The sequence below is a fragment of the Pseudopipra pipra genome, chromosome 18 (genome assembly GCF_036250125.1).
Source record: "Pseudopipra pipra isolate bDixPip1 chromosome 18, bDixPip1.hap1, whole genome shotgun sequence".
Lineage (NCBI taxonomy): Eukaryota > Metazoa > Chordata > Aves > Passeriformes > Pipridae > Pseudopipra > Pseudopipra pipra.
In genome coordinates this window covers 4106861-4128475 of record NC_087566.1, presented here as the reverse complement: position 1 = coordinate 4128475, position 21615 = coordinate 4106861, and the positions used below count along the sequence as shown (strand labels likewise).

The 21615-nt window shown below is 46.8% G+C and overlaps 1 protein-coding gene and 2 non-coding genes across 7 annotated transcripts in view; all 3 read left to right on the top strand.

Moving 5' to 3' along the window:
* The first annotated feature begins 1320 nt into the window (after window positions 1–1320).
* On the top strand, window positions 1321–1461 carry LOC135424365 (U4 spliceosomal RNA). Its single transcript, XR_010435175.1, has one exon. It is a non-coding gene; the product is annotated as a U4 spliceosomal RNA (small nuclear RNA).
* A 625-nt stretch (window positions 1462–2086) lies between these two features.
* On the top strand, window positions 2087–2227 carry LOC135424363 (U4 spliceosomal RNA). The gene has a single exon (XR_010435174.1). It is a non-coding gene; the product is annotated as a U4 spliceosomal RNA (small nuclear RNA).
* Window positions 2228–2897: 670 nt separating this feature from the next.
* Window positions 2898–21615, top strand: part of PXN (paxillin) — a 49452-nt gene continuing 30734 nt past the window's right edge. Inside the window, exons 1-2 of one of the 5 annotated variants that reach the window (XM_064675366.1) lie at window positions 2898–3095; window positions 3704–3795. In XM_064675366.1, the coding sequence (XP_064531436.1) occupies window positions 3079–3095; window positions 3704–3795 (109 nt within the window). In that variant the 5' untranslated portion in view covers window positions 2898–3078. Of the gene's footprint in view, window positions 3096–3618; window positions 3796–6194; window positions 6277–6695; window positions 6798–14276; window positions 14498–21615 lie in introns of those variants that run through there. The other 4 variants (XM_064675365.1, XM_064675363.1, XM_064675364.1 and 1 more) reach the window with 4 other exon arrangements.

Genomic DNA, 21615 nt, shown 5'->3' with positions numbered 1-21615 from the left:
GAAATGTAGTTCACGGGGAAATTAAGCCCTAAGCACAAAGACTACAATTCCCATGCTTCAAAGAAAGGCAGGGGAGGGGGGGAGAAAAAGGGTATCCCTAACATCCTGACACCTGAGTCAATCTGTAAACGCTGGGAACTCCATGGCAGCCCCCATGGAAACGTACAAGATTAAAATCTGATTTGATTTGATACAAATGCATGTCACAGCTTTGATAAAATGCGTTCTAAATGCTTGTCCTTATAAAAGATGTATTTCCTTTTCAGTGAACAGATTTTAGGCTGATAATGTGATTCAACAAGTAACAGAAGAAATATAAACTGAGGGCTGTTAAAGACATCTCCTCTAGCTCGGGAGTCAGGGCTGTGCCAACCTGCCTGCTGCTGGCTCTGAGTGGTCTGGCAGAAACCCCCAGTGCCTTTCTGCTTAGTTTCAGTCTCGATAATCACCTGATAAACTGTACCAATTGCTGGCAATAAGGAGGTTTTTGTGTTTGGGTTTTTTTGTTTCAAAGGGGCCTTATTTTTCTGAGGAACAAATACATAGGAGGAAGGCCAATCTGCTGCATGGTAGCAGCTTGACAATAGATGTTCCCTTGTCTTACAGGCAATGGGCTCTTTCTAATAATTTGGACTGCTTTTTGAATGCATTTGCCAAAGAGCTCTTGCTAATCAGTTCAAAACATTGCACGATTTCCTAATCCATTTTTCTTGTCCCTTGCAGTTATTTTCAAGCCTAGGTGAGCCGAGCCTGTGCCCAGCAGCGGGGGTGTAATTTTGTGATCACAGGGAAGAAGCACATCCTGCTCACTTGCTGTGCGGTGCCACCCTGCCCGTCCCTCCGCCCCTGGGTCCTGCGGAGCTGTGGGCGCGACCCTCTTTTTGTCAGATCCGTGAGTCTAAACCACTTTTAGTGCCTTTTATCTTAATAGTTTAAACGTGTTTTTAAACCCTTGGGTGGGTGCTTTGCTTTGGTGCAAAGGGCTGGTGGCACCCGGCAGACCCCTTTTCACCGAGGGGACCCCCCCGCTCTCACCCGGGATGGGACACGGCGATTTTTGGGCGATGCCCCCGGCTCAGAGCAGCCCTTTCCCTGGCGCTCATTACCATAGCGCCCTCCCGGCACCCTCCGCGTGTCCCGGCCGCCCCGCCGCCCCCCGCTGCACCCCCCCAGCGCCCCCCGGTTCATCCTCCCCGCCCCGGCGGAGCGCGGGCTGCGGGCGGGGGGCGCGGGCCGGCGGGGCGCGGGGGGCACCGGGGGCCGCTCTGACCTCCCCGGAGGAGCGGTGGCCGTGGGGCCGGGAGGGTGTGAGTTATAGGTAGCTTTGCGCAGTGGCAGTATCGTAGCCCGTGAGGTTAATCCGAGGCGCGATTATTGCTAGTTGAAAACTTTTCCCAATACCCCGCCATGACGACTTGAAATATAGTCGGCATCGGCAATTTTTGAGAGCCTCCTTAGAGGCTGATATTTGTGGTTAAAAGAAAGATACATTAAAAAAAAATAGGCGAATGGTGTATCTTGCCAGGTTTTCATTAAAGTGATGCGGTCTTCGAAAGAGCAACCTGTTTTGACGACCTCGATCCCCTCCACTTTCGTTTTCAGTGACCCATTCCTTCTCCAGCAGCATTGAAAGAAAAAGGCAAGAACCGAACTCTTTAATTAAAAGTGCCCTCAGTTTATTAAACCCCGTTTTTGGCGGGAGCAGGTGGTGGGGAAGGGGCTGGGACGGGGCTCCCCGCCGGCTGTGGCCCCTCGGGGCTGGCTGGGCTGGGGATGCCCGGCCCCGGGGGTGCCCAGGCGAGGGTCCCGCGGGGGCGGCGCGGACCCTTCATTCAGCACCGAGCTGCCGCTCTGACGTCGCTCCTACTTTGCATACTCCTCTCCCACCAGCCTTCGCGGCCGTCCCGGGGCTCGGCACCGACGGGAAAAAACGGGGCGCTCCGGTCCCGGCGGGGCGCGGGGGGCGCGGGGCGGGCGGGGAGCACTGCCCGGGGGGATGCGGGGCGGAGCGGGCGGATTGCGGGGTTCGCCCCGAGCTCGGCGGCGGCCCCGGGGCCAGGGGCGGCGGCGGCGGGAGAGACAGGTCAGCTTTGCGCAGTGGCAGTATCGTAGCCAATGAGGTTAATCCGAGGCGCGATTATTGCTAATTGAAAACTTTTCCCAATACCCCGCCATGACGACTTGAAATATAGTCGGCATTGGCAATTTTTGACAGTCTCTACGGAGACTGAATTGTGGTGTAAAAAATAGATGAAAATAATAATAAAAAAATCTTCCTATGCATGATGAGTTGATTTATGCTATTTGCATTTAAGGAGGCTACAGATGATCATTAGAAGTGATAAATTTGTCTTTGTTCACTCTCAATGATGCCTGCGGTTGCTCGTGCCAAAAACGTGGGTTAATATATTGAGGGCGCTTTTACATAAAAATCTGTGTTCTTGCCTCTTTCTTTCAAGCTGCTGAAGGAAGAGTCAGTCAGGGAAAATGGAAGTGGAGGGATTGAGGTACTGGAGAAGCATTTCTTGTATAGCTCTTGTTGAGGATCCTTTGGGGCGCTCAGCCTCTCAGAAGACAGCTTAGGCAGGGAGGAGAAGGGAGCATTTCTGAAGCAACTGGAGGGGTGTGAAAGTCTGAATTGTGCTTGACTGGCTCCAGAAGTGCTTCAAAACCTATTAGGGAACAGCTTTCACTGTAAAGTACTGTAACCTCCATTTTGTGTGCATTTCTTTATGTATATCCATTGGCATCACTCGCTTTAAAGAAAAAGAAAAAGGCTCCTTATTGTCAAAGAAATCACAAACCTTTACTCTGGAAAAAGCAGCTGCTGAGTTTAGTGTAAAATCCTATTATATAAGTAAACCGAATCCATTTCTAATTTGCAGCTGTTGTCTTCTTTAATAGCGAAGCAGACCCTGCGGAGGGAGATTTAACAACCATTGCACACCAGCTCCCTGGGCTGAGTCTCCACTGGAGCTGGAAGCAGCTGCTGTCCATCACTCTGTATGAGTCAGATGTAGCTTGTGCTGCTGACAGGTTGCCTCTGACGTTCTCTGCACGGTCGCGTGTGCCATCTGGATGCTCCTGCCCTGCCAGTAAGACCCTGAGCTGGGCAGCTGCTTTAAACTATAGCCAGGCAGAGTAGAAAACTTAGTAGTGAACATTAGTGTTCCCTCTTCAATAGTTTTTTTGGTAACGTTCAGTTATGCTGGGGTATTATATGGAAGAGTGACCAAAGACTGATGATGAAACCTCACAAATTGCATTTGCCCCCTCCTCCCCTGTTTGTACTCCACTGCCAGCAACATCAATTTGAAATCAAAACCTGAAGCATAGGGATGCCATTACCCTTTGGCAGAATAAGCCACACTGGCAAATATCAAAGGCATATGTAGTTTGCAGTGAGTCATACATTTTGTGTAATTTCTTGATTCATATAAACTCTGTTGATAAGTATTGGTTTTATCACTTTACTGTTTCTCATCTCTTCTGCTGGAATTGTCTGTGATAATGCTCTGGTGTGGTGATTTCACTCTGCATTGCAAAGTTGTGTCCTACATCTTAAACATTTGTTTTGCTGCAATAGATCCTTTCAACAACTGTGAAGTTGGACCTTGAATGGGGAAGTTCATGTTGTGATTTGCTGCCATTGCCTGAAACCTAAAGGTCTGACTGAATTTTTCTTTCTTGCATTCACCTGAAGAAAGAGCTGCACAGCACATGTGGCACAGCACAGAGGACACACTGCATTGTCATCACTCTGCAGTTTCAGGTCCCTCTCTGGAATGTGCACAGGTAAGTGTGCCTTACAAGTGAGTGGAGCTTCATACCGCTTCTCTGACATACACTGTCTCCTGTGAATAGCGGTGCTTTTCATCAGTGGTACTATGGTACTGTGAAATGAGCTTGGATCACTCCTTGGATCGCTTGGTTTGGCAGCCAGTCTGAGATTACAGCCCTGAAGGGGACAGGTGGACAGTTCATCCATCCAGCCTGAGTGTCAAGTGTGTGGGGGTTAAACCACCCTTCTAGGGAGCTGGTCTGTAGCTGGTAAACAATGCTTTGACAAGAGGAAAGATGCCTTGAGCAAGTAATCTGAAGACAGGTTGTGTGGAGCCAGGAGTACCCTGAACACAGGTTGTGTGGATACAGGAAGCCCTGAAGTCCAACATTTTGTTGATGTTGACTCACTTTCTGACTTCATTTCCAGCTCCCAGCCCTGTTTCCCATCTGTAAATGGGGGTCATAACTTCTTGTAACACCTGTGAAAGATAAGGGTAAATCACAATGTGTCTTAGCCACAGGTCACAGTGTAAGAGGAAACCCCATGTATTTCTCTGATGCACTGCCTGCCTTCATTCCCTAGTACTTCCCATCCAACACCAGTTCGGAGGGATGTAGCTGCTCTCAGCATCACTTACCCCTCTGGGCACACCTTGGGTATGCTGCTCCAGTGGGAAAGAGTTTGCTGGAGGTGGAAATCACCTGGGAACTGCAGCTGCTTCTGCCCGGCTGTGTAAGGATGGTGCTTGAGCAGGTATTCACAGAGCCAGCGAGAGTTTGAGGCAGAGAGCAGGTAGGTGATGAAAGCACAGTAGTTCCAGGGTGTTAGGAAAGTTAGGAGAGGGTGAATGTTGCTTCAGTGAGTTTAGCTTGAGCCTGCAACTGAGCAGTTGTCTTGGCACCTTGGGTTTTAACCTGGCCTCCTCCTCAGGCAATCACAGGAGGGTTAGGGACTGGCAATTTTAGAAAGAAATGTTAGTGTGTGAAGAATTCAGTTACGAACAGCACATGGCTATGGGCACTGCATGAGAACAAGGTTGGTTTTAAAAGCAATATTACTAGAGGATAGTATCACTCATGTGGCAGCCCTGCCTTCCCACCTCCCCCGACCCTTTCAAAGCAGTGCTGAAGCCACAGGCAAAGCTTTAAATGCAATGACTTTTTTATTTTTTTGTTTTTTTAACACTGAGCAGCTTGGACACAACCCATTTCTTGCAGGTACAACCATAACTAGTGCTATGACAGCTCCATTTCAGCCCTGGGACACAACAGAAATTGCATTCTTGATTTGCGCTCACTTCTAGACTCCCAAAGGACACGGTAGGAAGGTGAAGATAAAAATTGCATACTAGGCTACAGTATGAACAGTGGGCACTTTATTTATGCAGAGGTAAAAATACAATCCAAGCCTGTCGTGTTGCTGGAGGAAACACACAGATCCCAGGAAAGGACATGTTTCTGATGACCTTAGGTCTGCTTTGCCATCAGTCAGTGGTAGTGGTTTATGTTGCTGCTCCTGGGGTGACACATCCTGAAGTCATCATTGCACAGTCAGTGATGGGTTTTGAAAAAATGCAACAGTCCCTTCAAATAGTGCTTTAAATTTTGATACTGGAGACCAGCAATGGGAGTGTCAGGTGAGATCCTTGGCATCAGTGGTGAAGCACACGATGAAAGCCTTTGCTTATATTTGTGTTGTATTTAGATCTAGGTAAGGATGTAATTTTCTGACAAGTACTGGATTTGGAGTAAAACCTGGCATGAATTTCTTGGAGGCTGTTGACTAATTGTAAGCATTGGCTGGGATGAGGGAGGGGATATTTCCCTGCCCCCCTAGTGATAGTTCTCATTATAGCATGACTTAACACAGGAAATAATGATGTCTGACTTGTGCTAGCAGGGGAAACTGGGTGTGTTTGTGCCTAGAGAGTGAAAAATACAGCACTGGAGATTGCTCGCAGCTGACCTCACGGTCTCTGTTTTTATGGAAACAAAATCCCGTAATCTCGGCTCAACAACAGGACATGTGCTGTTCAGCTCTGGGAACATTCTCTGACTTGGTAGTAATTTTGTAAGGAAAAGTGCTACAAGAGTCATGTTTCCTGGATCCTTAGCAGTTCCCACACTGATAGTTTTTGGTGTATCTCTCATCAGATTAGGAGCTGAACATTTGGGCTGAGCAACTGCTTTTACTGCCATGTCGACTTGGCCAGAGTGCAATGGTAAACGCTAGCTCTGATGAGGGTGGAGCTGTGCTGTGGCTCGGCCAAGGCAAGGACTTTGCTGCCTTGGAGTGTGGTTTGATAGAGGTTTGAAAGGAAAAGCAAGTGGGAAATGATTCAAGATACACTATCATATGATAAATCCAGGAGGAGTGTTACGTTCTTTGAACACAGCGAAGGAGAAGTGGTTGGTGACTTTCCTTTATGGTGGCCACAGCTTGTGGAAAATCGTTCAGGAAGGGTTTCCCTTGCCCAGCTTCCCTTGGATGGGGTAAATCAGGGGCTCAGAAACGTTGATTTGTTTGAAGGTTTTGGGGTACAGACAGCGCTGCCATGTGCTGGGCTCCTCCGGGCCCGGCACCCACCCAGCCTGGGGAGGGTCCTGCTCCTCCAGCGGAGAGCGCAGGGTTCGGGTCGCGTTCCTGCCGAGGCACCGCCAGCCTCGGCCGTGCGTGGGCCCGCAGGCGAGCGGGACGGCAGGGCCGGCGTCACCGCGGGGACGGAGCCCCGCAGGCGGGCGGCGGCTCTGGGCGCTGCATTTCCCAGCATTTCCCATCCCGGGAAGGGGAGCGCGGCCGCTCCCGGCCGGCCGAGCCGCCCCCGCCCCGCGGCTCCCGCAGCGGCCGGCAGGGGGCGCAGCGCGGGGCGGGCGCGGCGGGGGCGCGCGGGGCGGGCGCGCGCGCGGGGGCGGGCCGGGAAAGTTGCGGGCGCTGGGGCGGCGGCGGCACCGGCGGGAGCGGCACCGGCACCGGGCACGGCGGCACCGGCACGGCGGCACCATGGACGACCTGGGTGAGTCCCGAGCCGCGCGGGCTCCCCCGCGCCGGGTGGGGGGGTCGCACCGCCGCCCCTCCGCGCCCCGGGCGGCCGCGGCCCGCCCGGCCACGCTGCGCCCCCTCCGCGCCGCGGGGCTCGGGCCGCGCCCGCCGGCGCCCGGGGACGTGTCGCTGCCCGCGCACCGCGCTGGCCATCTCGGCTCTCCGCCCGCGGCCCCCTCGGCTGCGCTGCCCCGAGGCCCGCGGCCGGGGCCGGCGGGGGCTGTCCCGGCGCTGCCCCGGCCGGGAAGGGCGCCCGGCGCTGCCGTGCCCGGAGCGGCGGGGAGCGGAGCGCGCTCGGGTTTCACAGGCACCTCCTCCCTGTCCTGCCGCAGCCTCTCCGGCTTGCTCTTGGGCGAGAGCAGAACTTTGCGCGGGTACGGAGTGGGGAGCCCTCGGGGGTAAGCGGAGCCCAGCCGGGCTCAGAGCTCATCCTCGTCCTCCCGCTGCCTCTCCCAGGTGTGCTACAACCATCCGAAACCGTGTAGTGGGGAAATGTCAGGCAACTGGTCGCACGGGAAAGATCTAGAGAGTTTGAGTTCCTTTGGTACCAAGCCGGAAAGGGTGTGGATCTGCCAAAATCCCTTGTGCTCTGGGAGACATTAGGGTGACTGAGTTCCGCTTATGAAACTGATTAAATCAGACACTGGGGAGGGGCCGTGATCCGTTACTTCCATCCTACCTTTAATAGAAACCAGACGTTCTGTTAAGATATAGTCCAAGCAAATTGTTCCTTTTCCTCCTGGACCTTGAAGCTCACATTACAGTGCTGGCATAAAGCTGGTGATCACACCTTCAGAAAGCAGACTTTGAATTGTGCCAATAATAAAACTTAAGGGACAAGTAGTCCATCTGCTGTGTGGCTTCCTGGTGAAAGGTGCACCACGAAGGATTCATCCTTGGGGAGTGAAATCTCACCCTCTGCCCTGGTGGAGCAGCTGGTGGTGGAAAGAGAATGAATTTCCACTTCAGCTTCTTCTCACGGTTGTTGTTTCTTTAAGTGGAGACAGTTCTGTTTACCTTTTCTCATATCCCTCAGCCCGGTTATCTCTTGGAGATTTGGTGCATGTTCCTAGCGTGTTCAGGAATGCGTTGCTAGTCAGAACAGGATTCACCCAGTGTGTGTGTTGACTTGCTGAGTGGCCCTTCAAGGTGAGCATACAGATAGCACCACTGCGTAGGGCCACTTTGGTGCCTCCAGTTTAGTGTCTCATCAACATGGTCTTTAGTGAACCATGGGAGCTGTACTGTACTCACTGCAACTATTGCATTCCTTGAATAGTGGCAGTGTGACTTCCCAGGAAGTCAGCTTTTGTTGGAATAGGCTACTGCGGTTTCATCACACTGTTCCTTCCTTCTGTAGGAGGATTAGAGGTGAACTGCAAAGAAATTGTGAAAAATATCTGAATTTGTCTGGCTTGTTCTTCTGAGGTGCTAAATGTATTGGCAGTACCAGAGGTTAAAGTTGTGATCTGATTTGGAAAATTGAACTTTTAGTCTCAGCAACTTGATTTCATCAAGTCTTAATTACACCGTGTCTGTCTCAACTTTTTTGCAGCCTTTCAGGCTGGACAAGATCTAATTAACAGTAAGCAGTTGAACAAAAAGAAGTGTGACCCTTTCGCTCTCTGAGCTTTTCTTTGGTGTACAGAATTCACCACGGAAAAGCACACCAGCTGTTTTCTCTCTGCAAATCATTGTTAGCCCCCAAATGGCTCACTTATTTCTCTAAAGCCATTCACCTTAGATGCATACAAAAGGGAACAATGTGCTGATATAACTCCCCTGAAATAAGTCAGACTTTCGAACTGAAGTGAGAGTTGTTTGTTTTTCTTTCCTCATTATCTATGGCTGGATTATCTGAGTTGTGGATTAACTGTGCCATGGATACAGACGTCTGTGCTGGCTCTGTCCAGAGTCAAGCCGGTCCGGCAGGACTTGTTGGTTCAGGCACAATGCCATGTGGACATAGCTGCACTGCTTCCAGGACCAGTTTTGGCCCAAAAGTAGTGTAGTATTGAGCTGGGACTAACATGCCGTGCAGGTTCAGAGTTGATGTCAAGTAAAATCATCTTAGATGTTTCCACACCATGCTTTTTCATCTGTGTGGTGCAAGGATGACTGTTGAGTGATGGACCTTGCTGGGCATGAGGGGACCCCTCACAGAGCCCATTGGTGTGCCTGTTTTTAACTCTCTGCCTTTATCAAAAATCTCCTTCCCCGTTGCAGAGTTGGAGGATGTGATCAGTGTGTACTTGTGCACTGTAGAATAGAGGTCCAGAAGTATCTCAGTTTCGTGCTTGGGCTGGAGAGCTTATGAAACATGTGAGAATGGATTTATCTTGCATTGGGGTTTCATTTGAAGTTGGAAAAAACTTTGTTCCTTTTTTTTTTTCCCCCTCAGTGTTGAAGAAGTGATGTTACAGTGCACAGCTCACATGGGAAACTGTTTCTGCAGGCTGGAACTGTGCACCCTGTTGATCTGGGGGACCCTCTGTGGCACAGGACACGCAGTGCTGGGGCTGGATATAAACTTGAACAGCCCATGGTGGGAAGGGGGGAGGAGAGCAGCTGACCAGACTTGTCCAGATTGTCTTCCTCGGATCTCTCTAAGGAAATGTATTTTGCGGATGTGCTTGGAGTTTGACAGGAAGTTTGCTGAATGGGTTTGCCGCTCTGCAGTGTTGTAAACTGGCACAGAGAGTGCAACTTTGTCCTGAAGAGTGAGAATCCTAACTTGGGGCTCTCGTCCCTCTCATGGGATTGCCAAAGCACAGCCTGTGCTTCCAGCACACAAGTCACCAACCACACATATTCTATTTAGACAATCTGAGATACTGAATTAGATGTTAAATTATTCTTGGTTCTGCGGTGCTGCTTTGTCTAAGTAGTATGTGGGAACAGATCCATTAGGATCTGCTGGTTGTGGAGGAAGAAACCTAATTTGTGTAATGTGTCATGTCTTTTGTGGTGAGAGGAGTAAGAGAAAAGAAGCTTGACATTTGTTTTAGTCAGATACTGTTTGATTTTTGACTCTGAATGTTTTTTACAGCCTTTTCCTGAAAGGGGTTATTTGCAAACACTACTGGGAAACCTTTTGGTTACTCCAAACAGAAACGGTGTTGCTTTTAGAAGCTTTCATTTGATGACTTTGAAATTCTCGTTTCCCTACTGCTATTTTTTTTTTATTTTTAAAGTCTTCAGATTTTTTTAAACTGGATTGTGCAATCAAAAACAAAACAGCATTCAGTAGAGCTTGTAAAAGGTGTTTTACAAAGATGTCATTTCTGTTTAATGAGAATATATTTGTGGCAGTGTTTTGGCTGTGCATGTAAACTAGACTGTGACCTTATTTTAGGTGTGCTTGCTCACTTCTGGAAGGGCTTGCTCACTTTTGCAGAAGGTTTGTCTAGCAATGTGTTTTCAAAATTCTGGGAGCGAAGGTTCAGTGGCACAAGAGATTTTGTTCTAAAAAGTTGGTTCCCTCTGTTTTAGGAACTCTAATCTACCTTCTCTTCAGTCCTTAATCCTCTCAAGATTGACTTTAAAGGGAGCAGTCTTGCCATTGATTTTTCATGGGAGTGTGGAGGGAGGTGCATGTGTTTCCATCTGTCATCTGTCCTAACATTTGGAATATTGCTGTGCTCTGCAGGGCGGTGCTGTCTGTCCCTCTTCTGAGGGAGATGCTTGCCTGTTTCTGACTCAGTTCCTTCAGTCTGGCAGTCATATGCTGTGGGTTTTGGTCTTACTTGACTGAAAGTTTACTGTGAAATGGTTCACGGTCAGCTACGCCCAGGAAATGGTATTGGGGGGACAAACTGGTAAAGTAGTTTGGTCCCTTGGCTTTCTTCTGGCTCAGGTTTCTTGAGTCCTTCCTGCTGCTGGGCGAGAAGGCTGTAAACAGAACTAATACTCTGCACAATGAGGTTCTGACTTGTTTCAGCTCCTTAGCTGTTGTGACCCCTCGTAAAACAGGGACTTCATTGTCCTGAGCAACTCAGACAGGGAGTCCTCTGCCTCGAGCAGTGTGTGATGAAGAGAGAGGCTTCTTTTCTTGTTGCTCTATTTCCATGGAAAGGCTGGACTCTGTGCTGTCTTTAGCTCCTTTGTCCCTCGCTGGGAGAGGTCAACTTATCCCAAGTGTTCAGCTGCCCTCCTGGTTAAAATTGATCCTCCGACACCATCTCTGCCTCTAGAGAAAGAAATGGGCAACTTCTCATACGTATTCAACTCTCTCTCTCTCTCTGCTTGTTCTTTCTTTCTCAGGGAATCATGATGCTTTGATTTCTCTGGACCCCTTTTAAGTCACCTCTTTCCCTTCAAAGTGCATTTATTATATGAAACAAGTTGAGAAACTGCAGAAATGATGGCTAAAATTCTTAAGTCTGGCAGTAGAACAAGCAATAATAATGCACTTCTGGTTAGATCAGAGTTGTTTTTCTGATCTGCTGCTAAGACAGCTAGACAGATAAATTCCTTAATCTCTGCAACTAGAGGGAGGAAAAAGCCTGTCCATGGCCACAAAACAAATCTGTTTGAATCGGACTCGTGTTAGTTGTGATATCCAGGATCCAGTGCAGCTTTGGAGACAGCCAGAGCAGATTCTGAATGTAGTTGTGTTGTGCTAGTGGAAAATCAGTGTGAGTGAATAGGATCTCTGGTCCCAGTTTCCTGCTCTGTGTACTGATCTTGTGTGTCCCTTTTTGTCTGATGCGGAAGCTGTTAATGAAGATGCTCTTCTACTCCAGCTGCCTGAAAGTGAGACATTGTCTGTGGGAAGCTTCCCTGTGCTCTGATGAGAAGATGGGGTTTTAAGGAATGAGTTTTCTTGCTCACTTTAGCCTGTCCTAACTAAGTGAGGTTTAAGAACAAGCCCTGGTAGTACAGGCTGTCATGACTGTTAGGATATTTTAAAATGTTAAGTAGGGAACTGTGGACACCTTTGTGTCCTTGTTTCAGTGTTTGTAAAATTTCACCTTGCATCTCATCCAGTTTCAGATGGCAGCCAAAAATGGTGATTTCAGCTTCCCCATCTCTTGTGTGTTCACTGTTTACTTAATGAGATCAGGCTCCAGAGTGAATTAGTTCAAATTTCTCATCTTTTGGAAAACTAACCTTTAACCCCAAATTGAACAAATGATTTGCCAATGGATTGATAAGCTGAACTAGACCCAGTGCAGAGTAGAAACAAGGAGTGGCACCATTCCTTTCCACTTTGGGCTAAAGTTAAATGGGTGGGAGAGAAAGTGGAAGTTGTGATCTCAAATTGGTTTAACCTGATTTAACTGCTGGCTGCTGTGAGGTGTGTTGTGTTCCCTGCTGCCATCTCCCTTCCTTGTGTCCACAGTAACTGTTGGACAGCTGGCTGGGTCAGCAAGCTGATTCTTCTCCAAGTCATCATTTTTTTTACATGGACAGTGGACTGGGAAGTAGGTGAGGCCACCTCTTTTAGCTGTGGGTTGTGTTTAATATAGCATAAGGTAACCATTTATCCACAGCCTCAAAAATGTGGCCTGACTTAAGGCATATTATTTCTCTGTCTGTTGAACAGGGATAATTAGTCCTTACCTGCAAAGTGTGGTTAATGTTGGTTGAGATCTTTGTGCTTCTGAAATAGCTTCCAGCTGAATATATCAGAATATAACTCTTGTAAGCTTTTCTGGTCACCATTGCTGGAAAAGCTTATAGTAGCCCATTTGAATCAGATTTTCAAGTTTTTATTCCCTTCTCAGCCCCGTTGAATGTTCTCTCTCTGCCTTTCTGATTGCTCATCCTTTATCCTCTGTTATGACAGGCTGTGAGTAGGGAGAAAAGATTTCCTTTCCCTTCCAAGTTCCCCACAGTAGTTCTACTCTAGTCTTTCCCTTTACCACAGAGCGTCGTGAAGTCATTCAAAGAATGTTGTGTGCTAAAGATATACCATAAAAATAGGAGGTGGGTGATGACTTTCTTGTATCACTCTTAGTTTTTTTTCCCATTCATGCTCATTCTCTTTGCAAATGGCCCCAAAGGAGCAGCACCAGCTGGCTGGGGACAGTCTCCCTTGACTGACTGATGTCAAAATCCATGCTCTCTCTTCTGTGTATGTATGTTTTTAAATCCTGATGGAGCAAACAAAGTAGAAATGACAACTGGAGTGCTGTGGAGCAAGTTTGGTGTTGGTGTTTCAGTTACAGGAACTCAGTCCCTGAGGTTATGTGTTTGTGCTGTTTAGGAGTCTGGTAAGCTCTTTTTCTGCTCACATAAATGCAGCTTTTTCTTGTAGCAGACAGTAATTATTCTGAATTTACATGGGAAATTTATCTAAGCAGTTTGAGACAACTGTAAGATGAGGAGCCAAGAGAACTTATGGCAGCCCACAGGGGGAGGCAGCCTGCATTGTTAGTGCTTGGCTCCTTTTTCCCTGTGCTGGACTGTCTCTACACTGTGAACAAGTTCAGTTCGAGTTATTTAAATGATGATGAGATAGTCTGAAGTCTTCCAATGCAGCTTGTCATGCCTCTCCTCACAGTGTTCTTACTGAATATCCATGTTTGTGCAGATGGCTTTGCTGGGTGAGGTACTGAGTGTGTCTGGCTGGCAGCATGCAGTGGAGTGTAGCTTGATTTCTTGTGGTTTTTTACTGTTTATTGCATGTGTTTAAATCTCTAACATTTTGCAAATGATGTGAAGAACATCAAAAAAAGTAAATGGCGCTCCAGGGAATAAACTTTCTGAATGACACTTTGCATGGGGAATTGTGCTTTAAATGGCTCAGCTATAAATCAAACTGTATGGGGGCTCCAGGAATAAACCAATCCCATGTTTTTGCCACAGAACTGAGCTGGCAGACAGAATTAATCCTGAGTCTGTCTAGACACCTCATAGGATCTTGCTTTATTTCTATTGCTGAAGAGGAAGGTGAGCAGAGAATTTCACTTTGTGCTGTGGGGAAGTTTGTGGTGGCTCAGGAACTGTGGTTAGGCTGGGTTTTAATAAGAGCAGGAGGCAGTAAAAGAAGCCAGAGGTAGAAAAGGTCATGGGCAGGAGAGCTGTAAATAATTTGCCATGGATTAGGGGCTTAATACTCGCTTGTTCTATCCTCTTTCATGGTTCTAAACAAGTTCAAGGCTTCTCTGTGAAAAGGTTTCTTTTGGGTCGGAGCCACTAATTTCAGCTGGGTCAGACAAAAGAGCCTAAGGCTAACTGCACGTCACTTGAGGTTACTGGTGCCCCACGAGTTGGAATAAGACGATGGCTTGGCTGGTCTCTCCTTCTCATCTTGTTTGACCATTAGTTGCATCTGCTGCTCCCCATTCCTCAGCACCAGCAGCTGCCTTGGGGCTAGGTTTGGTTTTGTCTTTTTTGCTGATGGCAGAGGTGGTCCCCAAGAGGAAGGTGCTTAGGAGTAGTACTTCTGGTTTGAAATTCTTGTTCATTATGGTTTTATGTGGGAGACTTTTTTTGGACTGTGTAGGCCTGGCTAGGCAGTGTGATGCACAGCTGGAACTATTCTGTCTGGATGTGAGCAGCTCCAGCAGTTAGACAGGATCCCTGCAGAGAGCTGGAGCACTGGGGGAGGGAGTGAAATGCCATTTCATCCACGTCATGAAATCTCTTATCAGTGGCCAACTCAGTGTTGTGGGTGGGTGAGCAGTGCTGGCCAGAAGAAGCTGGCTTTTTTTTCTGCTGTGAAATGTGAGGAGCTCAGCACTGTCAGTCAGGCTGGGAGCTGTAGAGTGGCTGTGTGGAGCTTGGGATGAATTTGTCAGTCAGGTTCTTATAACCCTAAGCCTGTAGTTTACAGTCTATCCTGCTGGTGCTTAATCTGAGATTTGCTGCCTGGCTGTCCTGAGCAGTTCCCTTGGGCAGTGCCTCACAAGCACAGCTGCTCTGGCATGCTGCTCCTGTACTTCTTGGTTGCTTAAATCTGGTGCCTCCAGCGCCTTCTGCCTTGGGATCATGCTTAAAAAGCCCTGGCTGTGTGACTTTGAGAGAAAATCTGTTAGGTTATCATTCATTTTTGTGTAGGAGTTGGTTGAGGGCTTCATTTATAAAATGCTACCTTACCATCAAACGCGAGGGAGAAAACTACTTGACAGAGAAACTCAGAGACCTCCTGGGCTGCCTGGATCTGCTGGAGCCCTCTGATTGCACTGCTCGGGTTTGGAGAGTGCAGTGTGTGGGATGGAACAGCCTGTGTGATGTGAGGTGTTGGGTGCCACCTCCCCCAGAGCGGTACCGCTCTGGTGTTCCTGTCCCTGCAGAGCTAGGAGGCTGTTTGCTGGGGAGGAGGGTTGAAGGAAGGGGCTGGGGGTGGTGCAGGGAGGAAGCTTTATGTAATTCTTGGCTGGCTTTTGAATAATTGTTTTAATGAAATGGAATGCAGTGTATTCAGTGCTTGCTTGGCAGAAACAGCTTTTTTTTTGTTTGTTTGTTTTCTGGTTTGGAGGGGGGAAAGGAGTTGGGGTTGCTCTATTTTCCAGCTGCTTTAAACTCTTAGGCTTGGATTTGTGGCCGAGATAGAAGTGGAATATTGTTCTTGGTGAGGGGGCAGTTGCACTGCTGTGCATGTGTGGGAAATTGTAGATTTATTGTGTAGTGGCAGAGCCTGGTCCCTCTGTTTCTCTGTGGGCTGTGGATGCCACTGTGGTTTGAGGTGGATCAGGTTAATTTTAAAGTATTCAGCACTACTGGGATGATAGTGATGTGAATAGGTACGTGTCCCTATGAAATACATGTCCATCTAACTATTTGATAGGAAAATTAATCCATGCCCTAGTTCAGTGCATAGCAGGGAAGAATATGATGAGTTGAGACAAAGAAGTCAACTTAATTTTCAGCAAAGCAGAAATGTAGGCACTTGGAATCTTTACTTCTCTAGACTAGTGCAAAATATTCTGTCCAGTTATCTCAGATGATTGTTGACTTTTATCGTAGGATTGGTGGTGGAACAATCAGATCATGGTGAAAACCCTTTTTTAGAAAGTAATTTGAAGAAGGATTTATTTCATGTACCTCTGAAAGGGAAGTTTATTCTCATGCTGCTTCTATTTCAGTATTGCTGGCATTTCCATTTTTGGTCAGTGCTGGAGATTGGTCTCTGTTACTCATCTTTACCTCTCAAAAATCCACTTTCTCTTTGGTCTTCGTAATTTATTTTTTTTTTTTAGTTGCAGTTTTCTGGGGGCTTGTGTTCTCTTGTGAGTAAAACAGCCTTTGGTTGATAGGATAAAATTTGTCTTTGTCAAATAACAAAACATTAACTTCTGTTCAGGGCACTGAGATGAAGAAGCTGTCACGCGTTTAATTGCTTTATTAATACTGCTCTTGGTAAAAAGAAATCCTCACTATTTCTCTTACTGCTGATGAAGCAAGCCAGAGACTTGTGCCTAATGCTTCTGTCAGGATGCCAGATGACAGGTAGAACCATAGGTCATCTACCTTCTCATGTAGGAAGAGATAAGAAAACCTTAAACATTCTCCAGCTCTTCTCCCTCCACTGGCTCCAATACACTGCAGTTCTAAAAATGTTAGTTTTCTGTTTGGCTTTAACAATTTCCTTTCTTTCAGTGGGCCTCTGTCATGACATTGTGAAACTCTTGAGTCACATTCTTCTGCCCATACTGAAAAAAACCCCTAAGAGCTCTGCAGCTGTAGAGCCATCAGCAGTTTCCATCAAATTACCACCCACATCTCCCAAAGTAGACTGGGGGACCAGTTCCCACATTCATTTCTGAAACATTGTCCTCCTTTCATTTTCAGAATCTCCTTTAAAGTGAAAAGCAGCTGCTTTAACCACATTTTTAACCATGTGCTCCTTGGCCCTCTGTACTCTGTTGTCTTTCAGAGCTATTCCTTGCCCACTATCTGTAATTACTTGGGTTATCTTTTAGTACAGTGCTCAACAGATTGAAAGCTTAATTTTCAAACTTTCTTACCTATTATAGTTACAAGTAGTACCAAGATCTGCACAACTGAAAAATGTTAAATATTTTGTTGTCATTTCCCCCTGCCCTGCTCTGTGAGTTTACATTGTGCTTTTGGCAGTGCTTTGTGTAAAGTCAATTGTTGACGATGACTTAAACTTTTTGGCTTATAAAGAGTTTAGTGTTGCTTCCAAGTCTGCTCCCACCCTGTTGCAGAGAACCCTTGCAGAAATGAAGACTTCTTAAAAGAAAAATCCACCATTACTTCCTTAGTAATTAGGTTTTTAACAAGCCAGTTAAACCACATATGACATTTGACACAAGTTCCTTTTAAAAAAAAAAAAAAGGGAAACAACCCACTTCAGAGTGGTTGGCAGGTCAAGCCAGCAAGTCTTTATTTATATCTCAATATACTAACCTTTTCTTTGGCATCCCCGGTATCTGGGTGAGATTTGCTGGGACTTCATATCTCCTTATTGATTCAGGCTTTTAAACCTTCATATATCTTGGTTTTTTAGGGGTAGGTTTGCATTTGCTGAATGCTTTTATATTTATGCTGTTGGGAGATATGCTTGCTACGTACTGAATGGGAAGAAGAAAAATGTTCTCTTCAAGGACTAAAATCTCTCAAGTCAGCATTCCCATATCCCATTTAAGAGCCTTCAGGATAGGAATGCCTCAATGAGACAATTCTAAATATGGATGTGATTGCAGTGTCTCTTTAGCGTCCCCATCTTTTGTTACTGGAATCCTCCTGTTGCTGGTAGCCAGGGCACTCTTCATCTCAGGGGCAGAATCTGTGATTCTAATGCTTTTAATGAATTCAGAATTTACACTAATATTTCAGTCCTTCATTTCATCATCTTTATGTGTGTCTCAAATTTTGTAACTGGCACTTTGCCTGGACGGGTCTATATTCAGCTCTGTTTATGCTGCATGGATAGGATTTCCACAGCTTAAAAGATGCTATTTTTTTTCCTCAAGTTTCATGTCTATTCTTGCATAACCATGCAAATCCTACTCTTCCCTTTACTGGTTATAGGGTCCACATGCTTTCCTGTTACTGTTACTTTTTAAAAGGCTCATAATTAACTTAGAATGTGCAAGCTCTGACTGCGTCCAAACCCATTTTTACTTATGCAGATGGAGAGGAACACAGCAATCTTTGGCAATGTTACTGACTGTGGTTACCTGTGTGGCAATATGAGATGCTGGGGTGTCTGGGGTGGTGGTCCTGCTGCCAGTTGAGTCAATGTAAGGGCTTGCTGCTGCTGAAAGGGGAGATGGCTTTACTTACACTCATCCTTACCCTGTTCTGCTCTCTGACTGTTTGGACGTAGCCCTTCTTGCTGACTGCTGTGCTAATCTCTTTTCTGACCCAAAAGGAGATAGTCAGCTTTTTTTGGCTGGGTGTATATTCTGTTGAACTGGTTCACACAGGGGTCGTGTGAGAGCCACAGCCTACACAAGTAAGTGGCAGCAGCACATGTCTGGAAGAGGGAGTAAAACCTCTCCATTTTTGGCAGTGGTGAACTGTTAATTTGCCTTTCTGCATCTTGTGAAACTCTATCCTTCGCTCCGGGGTGCTCACTGTCCAGTGGAACTCCTGTGCTCTGTTGCAATGTAAATCCTGATGTAACATGTTTTCCTTCCCTAGATGAGTTAGAATCAGCAGTTACCAAATTACGATCTCCACGTGGTAAGTGCTCCACAGCTGTTGTAAGGGGTCAAACCTACGCACTTGTCACTTCCACCTGAGGGATCTGGAGCACAAGCACACAAGGATTGCTGATGCCCAGAGATTTGGAGGCCACTGCTGTGTGTTCACACTGTTCTGATTTGCCACTGCTGATTTCTACTGCCTAGAAACTGCTCAGAAAGAGTGATCCAGTCTTGGATTAGAATGTGTTGTAAACTCCGTACTTCCAGTTCAAGTCAGACCCAACTGCCTAAAGTTATGCAAATCTCAACCAAATACCAACCCAGGGGTTTAAAAAAAACCTTCTTTTCAGTGGGCTTGTAGAGGTGTTCTTGGTAGTAGCCGGGTGCTGCACATCTCTGCACTCAAACCTTGAGCTTCTTTTTACTCCCTTTACCAGATCCATGGTTTAAAATCCACAGTATGTCATTTCCTGCTGTTTCTATACCCATCCTTGGACTCTTTGTTTAAGGGAGATCTCCTTTGTACTGGATTTGTCAGATGTTTGTAAAATGGCAGCACTGTGTTTTGACCTAGTGCTGCTGGAGTAGCTGTACACTGGTGTAGCAGGAAGGGTCTGGTTCCTCAGATAGCTGGCTTGGCTGAGCCCCTCTTCCTGTAGGAATACAAGGGACTTGGTATTTTGTCCAGAGGCCTTGGCCCTGGGAAATTTTCCCTGACGGGACAGTTCAGTGGCTGCTTGTTTGGTTTTCATGAATATTTTTTTGTTGTTGTTTTGGCAGAGGAGAGCAGATCTTGTTGGAATTTTTTTTAATGTTGATCCCAATTTCTAGAAACTTTCAGAGCCAACAGCAAATAAAAATTCTTATGACATGCACAAGGAGGGTAAACTTACTATTTTGCGTGCATAAGAATAAATAAGAGACTAAAAAAAATTAGTGTATTGGTGACTGATGTTTTTGGTAGTATTTAAATTTTTCTTTCCATCCAGGATGTTGGCTGGAGTCCAGCTCAGGTCAGTACTGAGGTGGTATTAACTGCTTAGTGGCTTGTGTGAAATGTTTACACTCGCTCCGGTCTCATCCAGGATGTCATTTCGCTCCGGTTCAGCTGGAGCTGTGTTTGAACAGAGCAGATGTTCCTCACTTTTGTCTGAGCCAACTCACCTGCCTCCCAGAGGCAGCTGGGTCAGTACTGGCCACTGCTAATGCCTTTGTCTGGGTCTTCCTGGAAACGCCTGAGGATGTGTTTGCTGTCAGGGAGATCAGAAATAGATCTTGCACAAGAAGAGCCACTGTAGGAGAAGACTGTCAGAGGCTGTACTTACCCTCCTTGGAGCCCCAAGCTGTTTCCAATTTCACAGTTGACACACAGGGAGTGAAATGGAGACTCTCTAATTTGTGCAGATAGTTGTTCTTTGTAATCTTTCATAGGACTAACTATAACTGCCTGCCAGAACACCAGACGATTTGCTTCCAAAAGGAGAGGATTCTGACAAAAGACTTGGTGGCAGGTGGAGCTCCTAGCAGGCTGCAGATTCAGGCTGAGAAATTCCAACTTAAATATTTTTAGTACAGGCCTGAGAGTCAGACTTGCATTCTATTCTGATATAACTTGGACTTGCCATGTTATGCTGGGCTCTTCAGGGCTGCATATCAGTTCTCCATTTCTGAAAGGTACAGGTTCTTCTGTGCTTCTGTGTTGTCACAGCCTGTTATATCAACATAAAATTGAATACGTGGAGATTTAGGTTTAGGGTGTGGGACTGTCGACAGCTGTGACTGAAAACTGTAACTGAAAATGGATTCCACTGTGATTAGCACTGAAACTTGCGGGTGGGACGGTCATCTGAGGACAGTGGTACTTAAATCGCAGAGGTCTGAATCACTGGAGGTCAAAAGTTGGAGCAGTGAGTAAAGGCTGGTTACGTCTGTGTGAAGCATCACAAACTTCCTGTGCAATCTCCAACTTCTCTGTCCAGTGAAGCAGAGCCTGGCTTTGTGCTCTTCAGCATTGTGCAAGTGTTGAGATCAGCTGGAACTGTGACTTGCAAACCCTTGACAAATTTTTCCTCATCCTCCTGAAGATTGTTCGTAGAGCGGTGGAAGAATTTTTTTGACTACGCTTATCCGTCTGTGGAAATGGTTTCCTGTTGTTCAGGACTTTGTTTGAGAGTCCAGTGAATCTACACAGAAAGGAGCCACGCAAGGGATAATTTGCTGTTTTAGCTTCACACAACTGTGGGCTGAGTGCCTGTGAATTGCTGTACAGAGGCATTCAAGGCTTGTGTAGCTGGATCTGGCATTCTCAGAAGTCTTTGGGAGCTGTGAAACTGAAAACATTGATTTGTTTAGTAAGCTGGAACATGAATTCAGTTTTAGGCAGCAGGTCTTAGCATAGGGCGTTTTCTCTTGGCATGAGCTGTTTGCTGCTCAGGACTATAAACAGAGGGGAGTAAATGTAAGATGTGTCTTTTCACTTTAAGTGTGGAGAAGGCCATGCTGTAAAAAATAGGATGCTGTATATGGCAGGAAATAACCCTTCCCTCCCCCCTGCCCCAGCACTTCTGGAAATGAGAAACAAACGGGAGGACACACCTTTGGGGGAGGGGGGAACAGGCTCCGAAACTAGAGATGTCACAGTGCTGCTGCTAAGTTTGAGCACTCCTCTTGGAGGCAATATGGGAAGAACACAACAGCCAACTTCAGCTGAGCTTGCATGGCCTTGCTTTGCTCTATGCTGTCCTTGGATCTTTGTGCCAGTAAGAGTTTGTTCTTCCTGGTGTTCCTGCTGACAGCTTCAGAATGGAATTGCCATGGCAAGTAGAGTGTACAGCTGAGGTTAATTTGAAGAACTTCAAAAGGCTGTGCTTGGTTTTAGCAGCTTTTCATCTGAAAACCAAACAAACCATATTCAAACCAAATTTTCTTTCTTGGGAGCATCAGGTACATCCCCTCTGAAAGGAGACGGTACTTAAATCACAAATCACTTTCACTGTGAGGATGCTCAGCAAACTTGTAACATGCTGAGGAATATTTCTCTCTGACCATGAAAGCAGTTATGTGCCTTGTGAGACTTCCAGTATCTCAGCCATCTAATGAACTGTTTTGAAACAGTGGAAAGGGGATGAAAGTTTTTCTAAGGAAGTTGGAGAAAGGCAGAATGACTACTGTGCTTCTCTTTTGTAGGTGGTGGTTCATTTCTCTCAGCCAGTTTGAGCTGGGGTC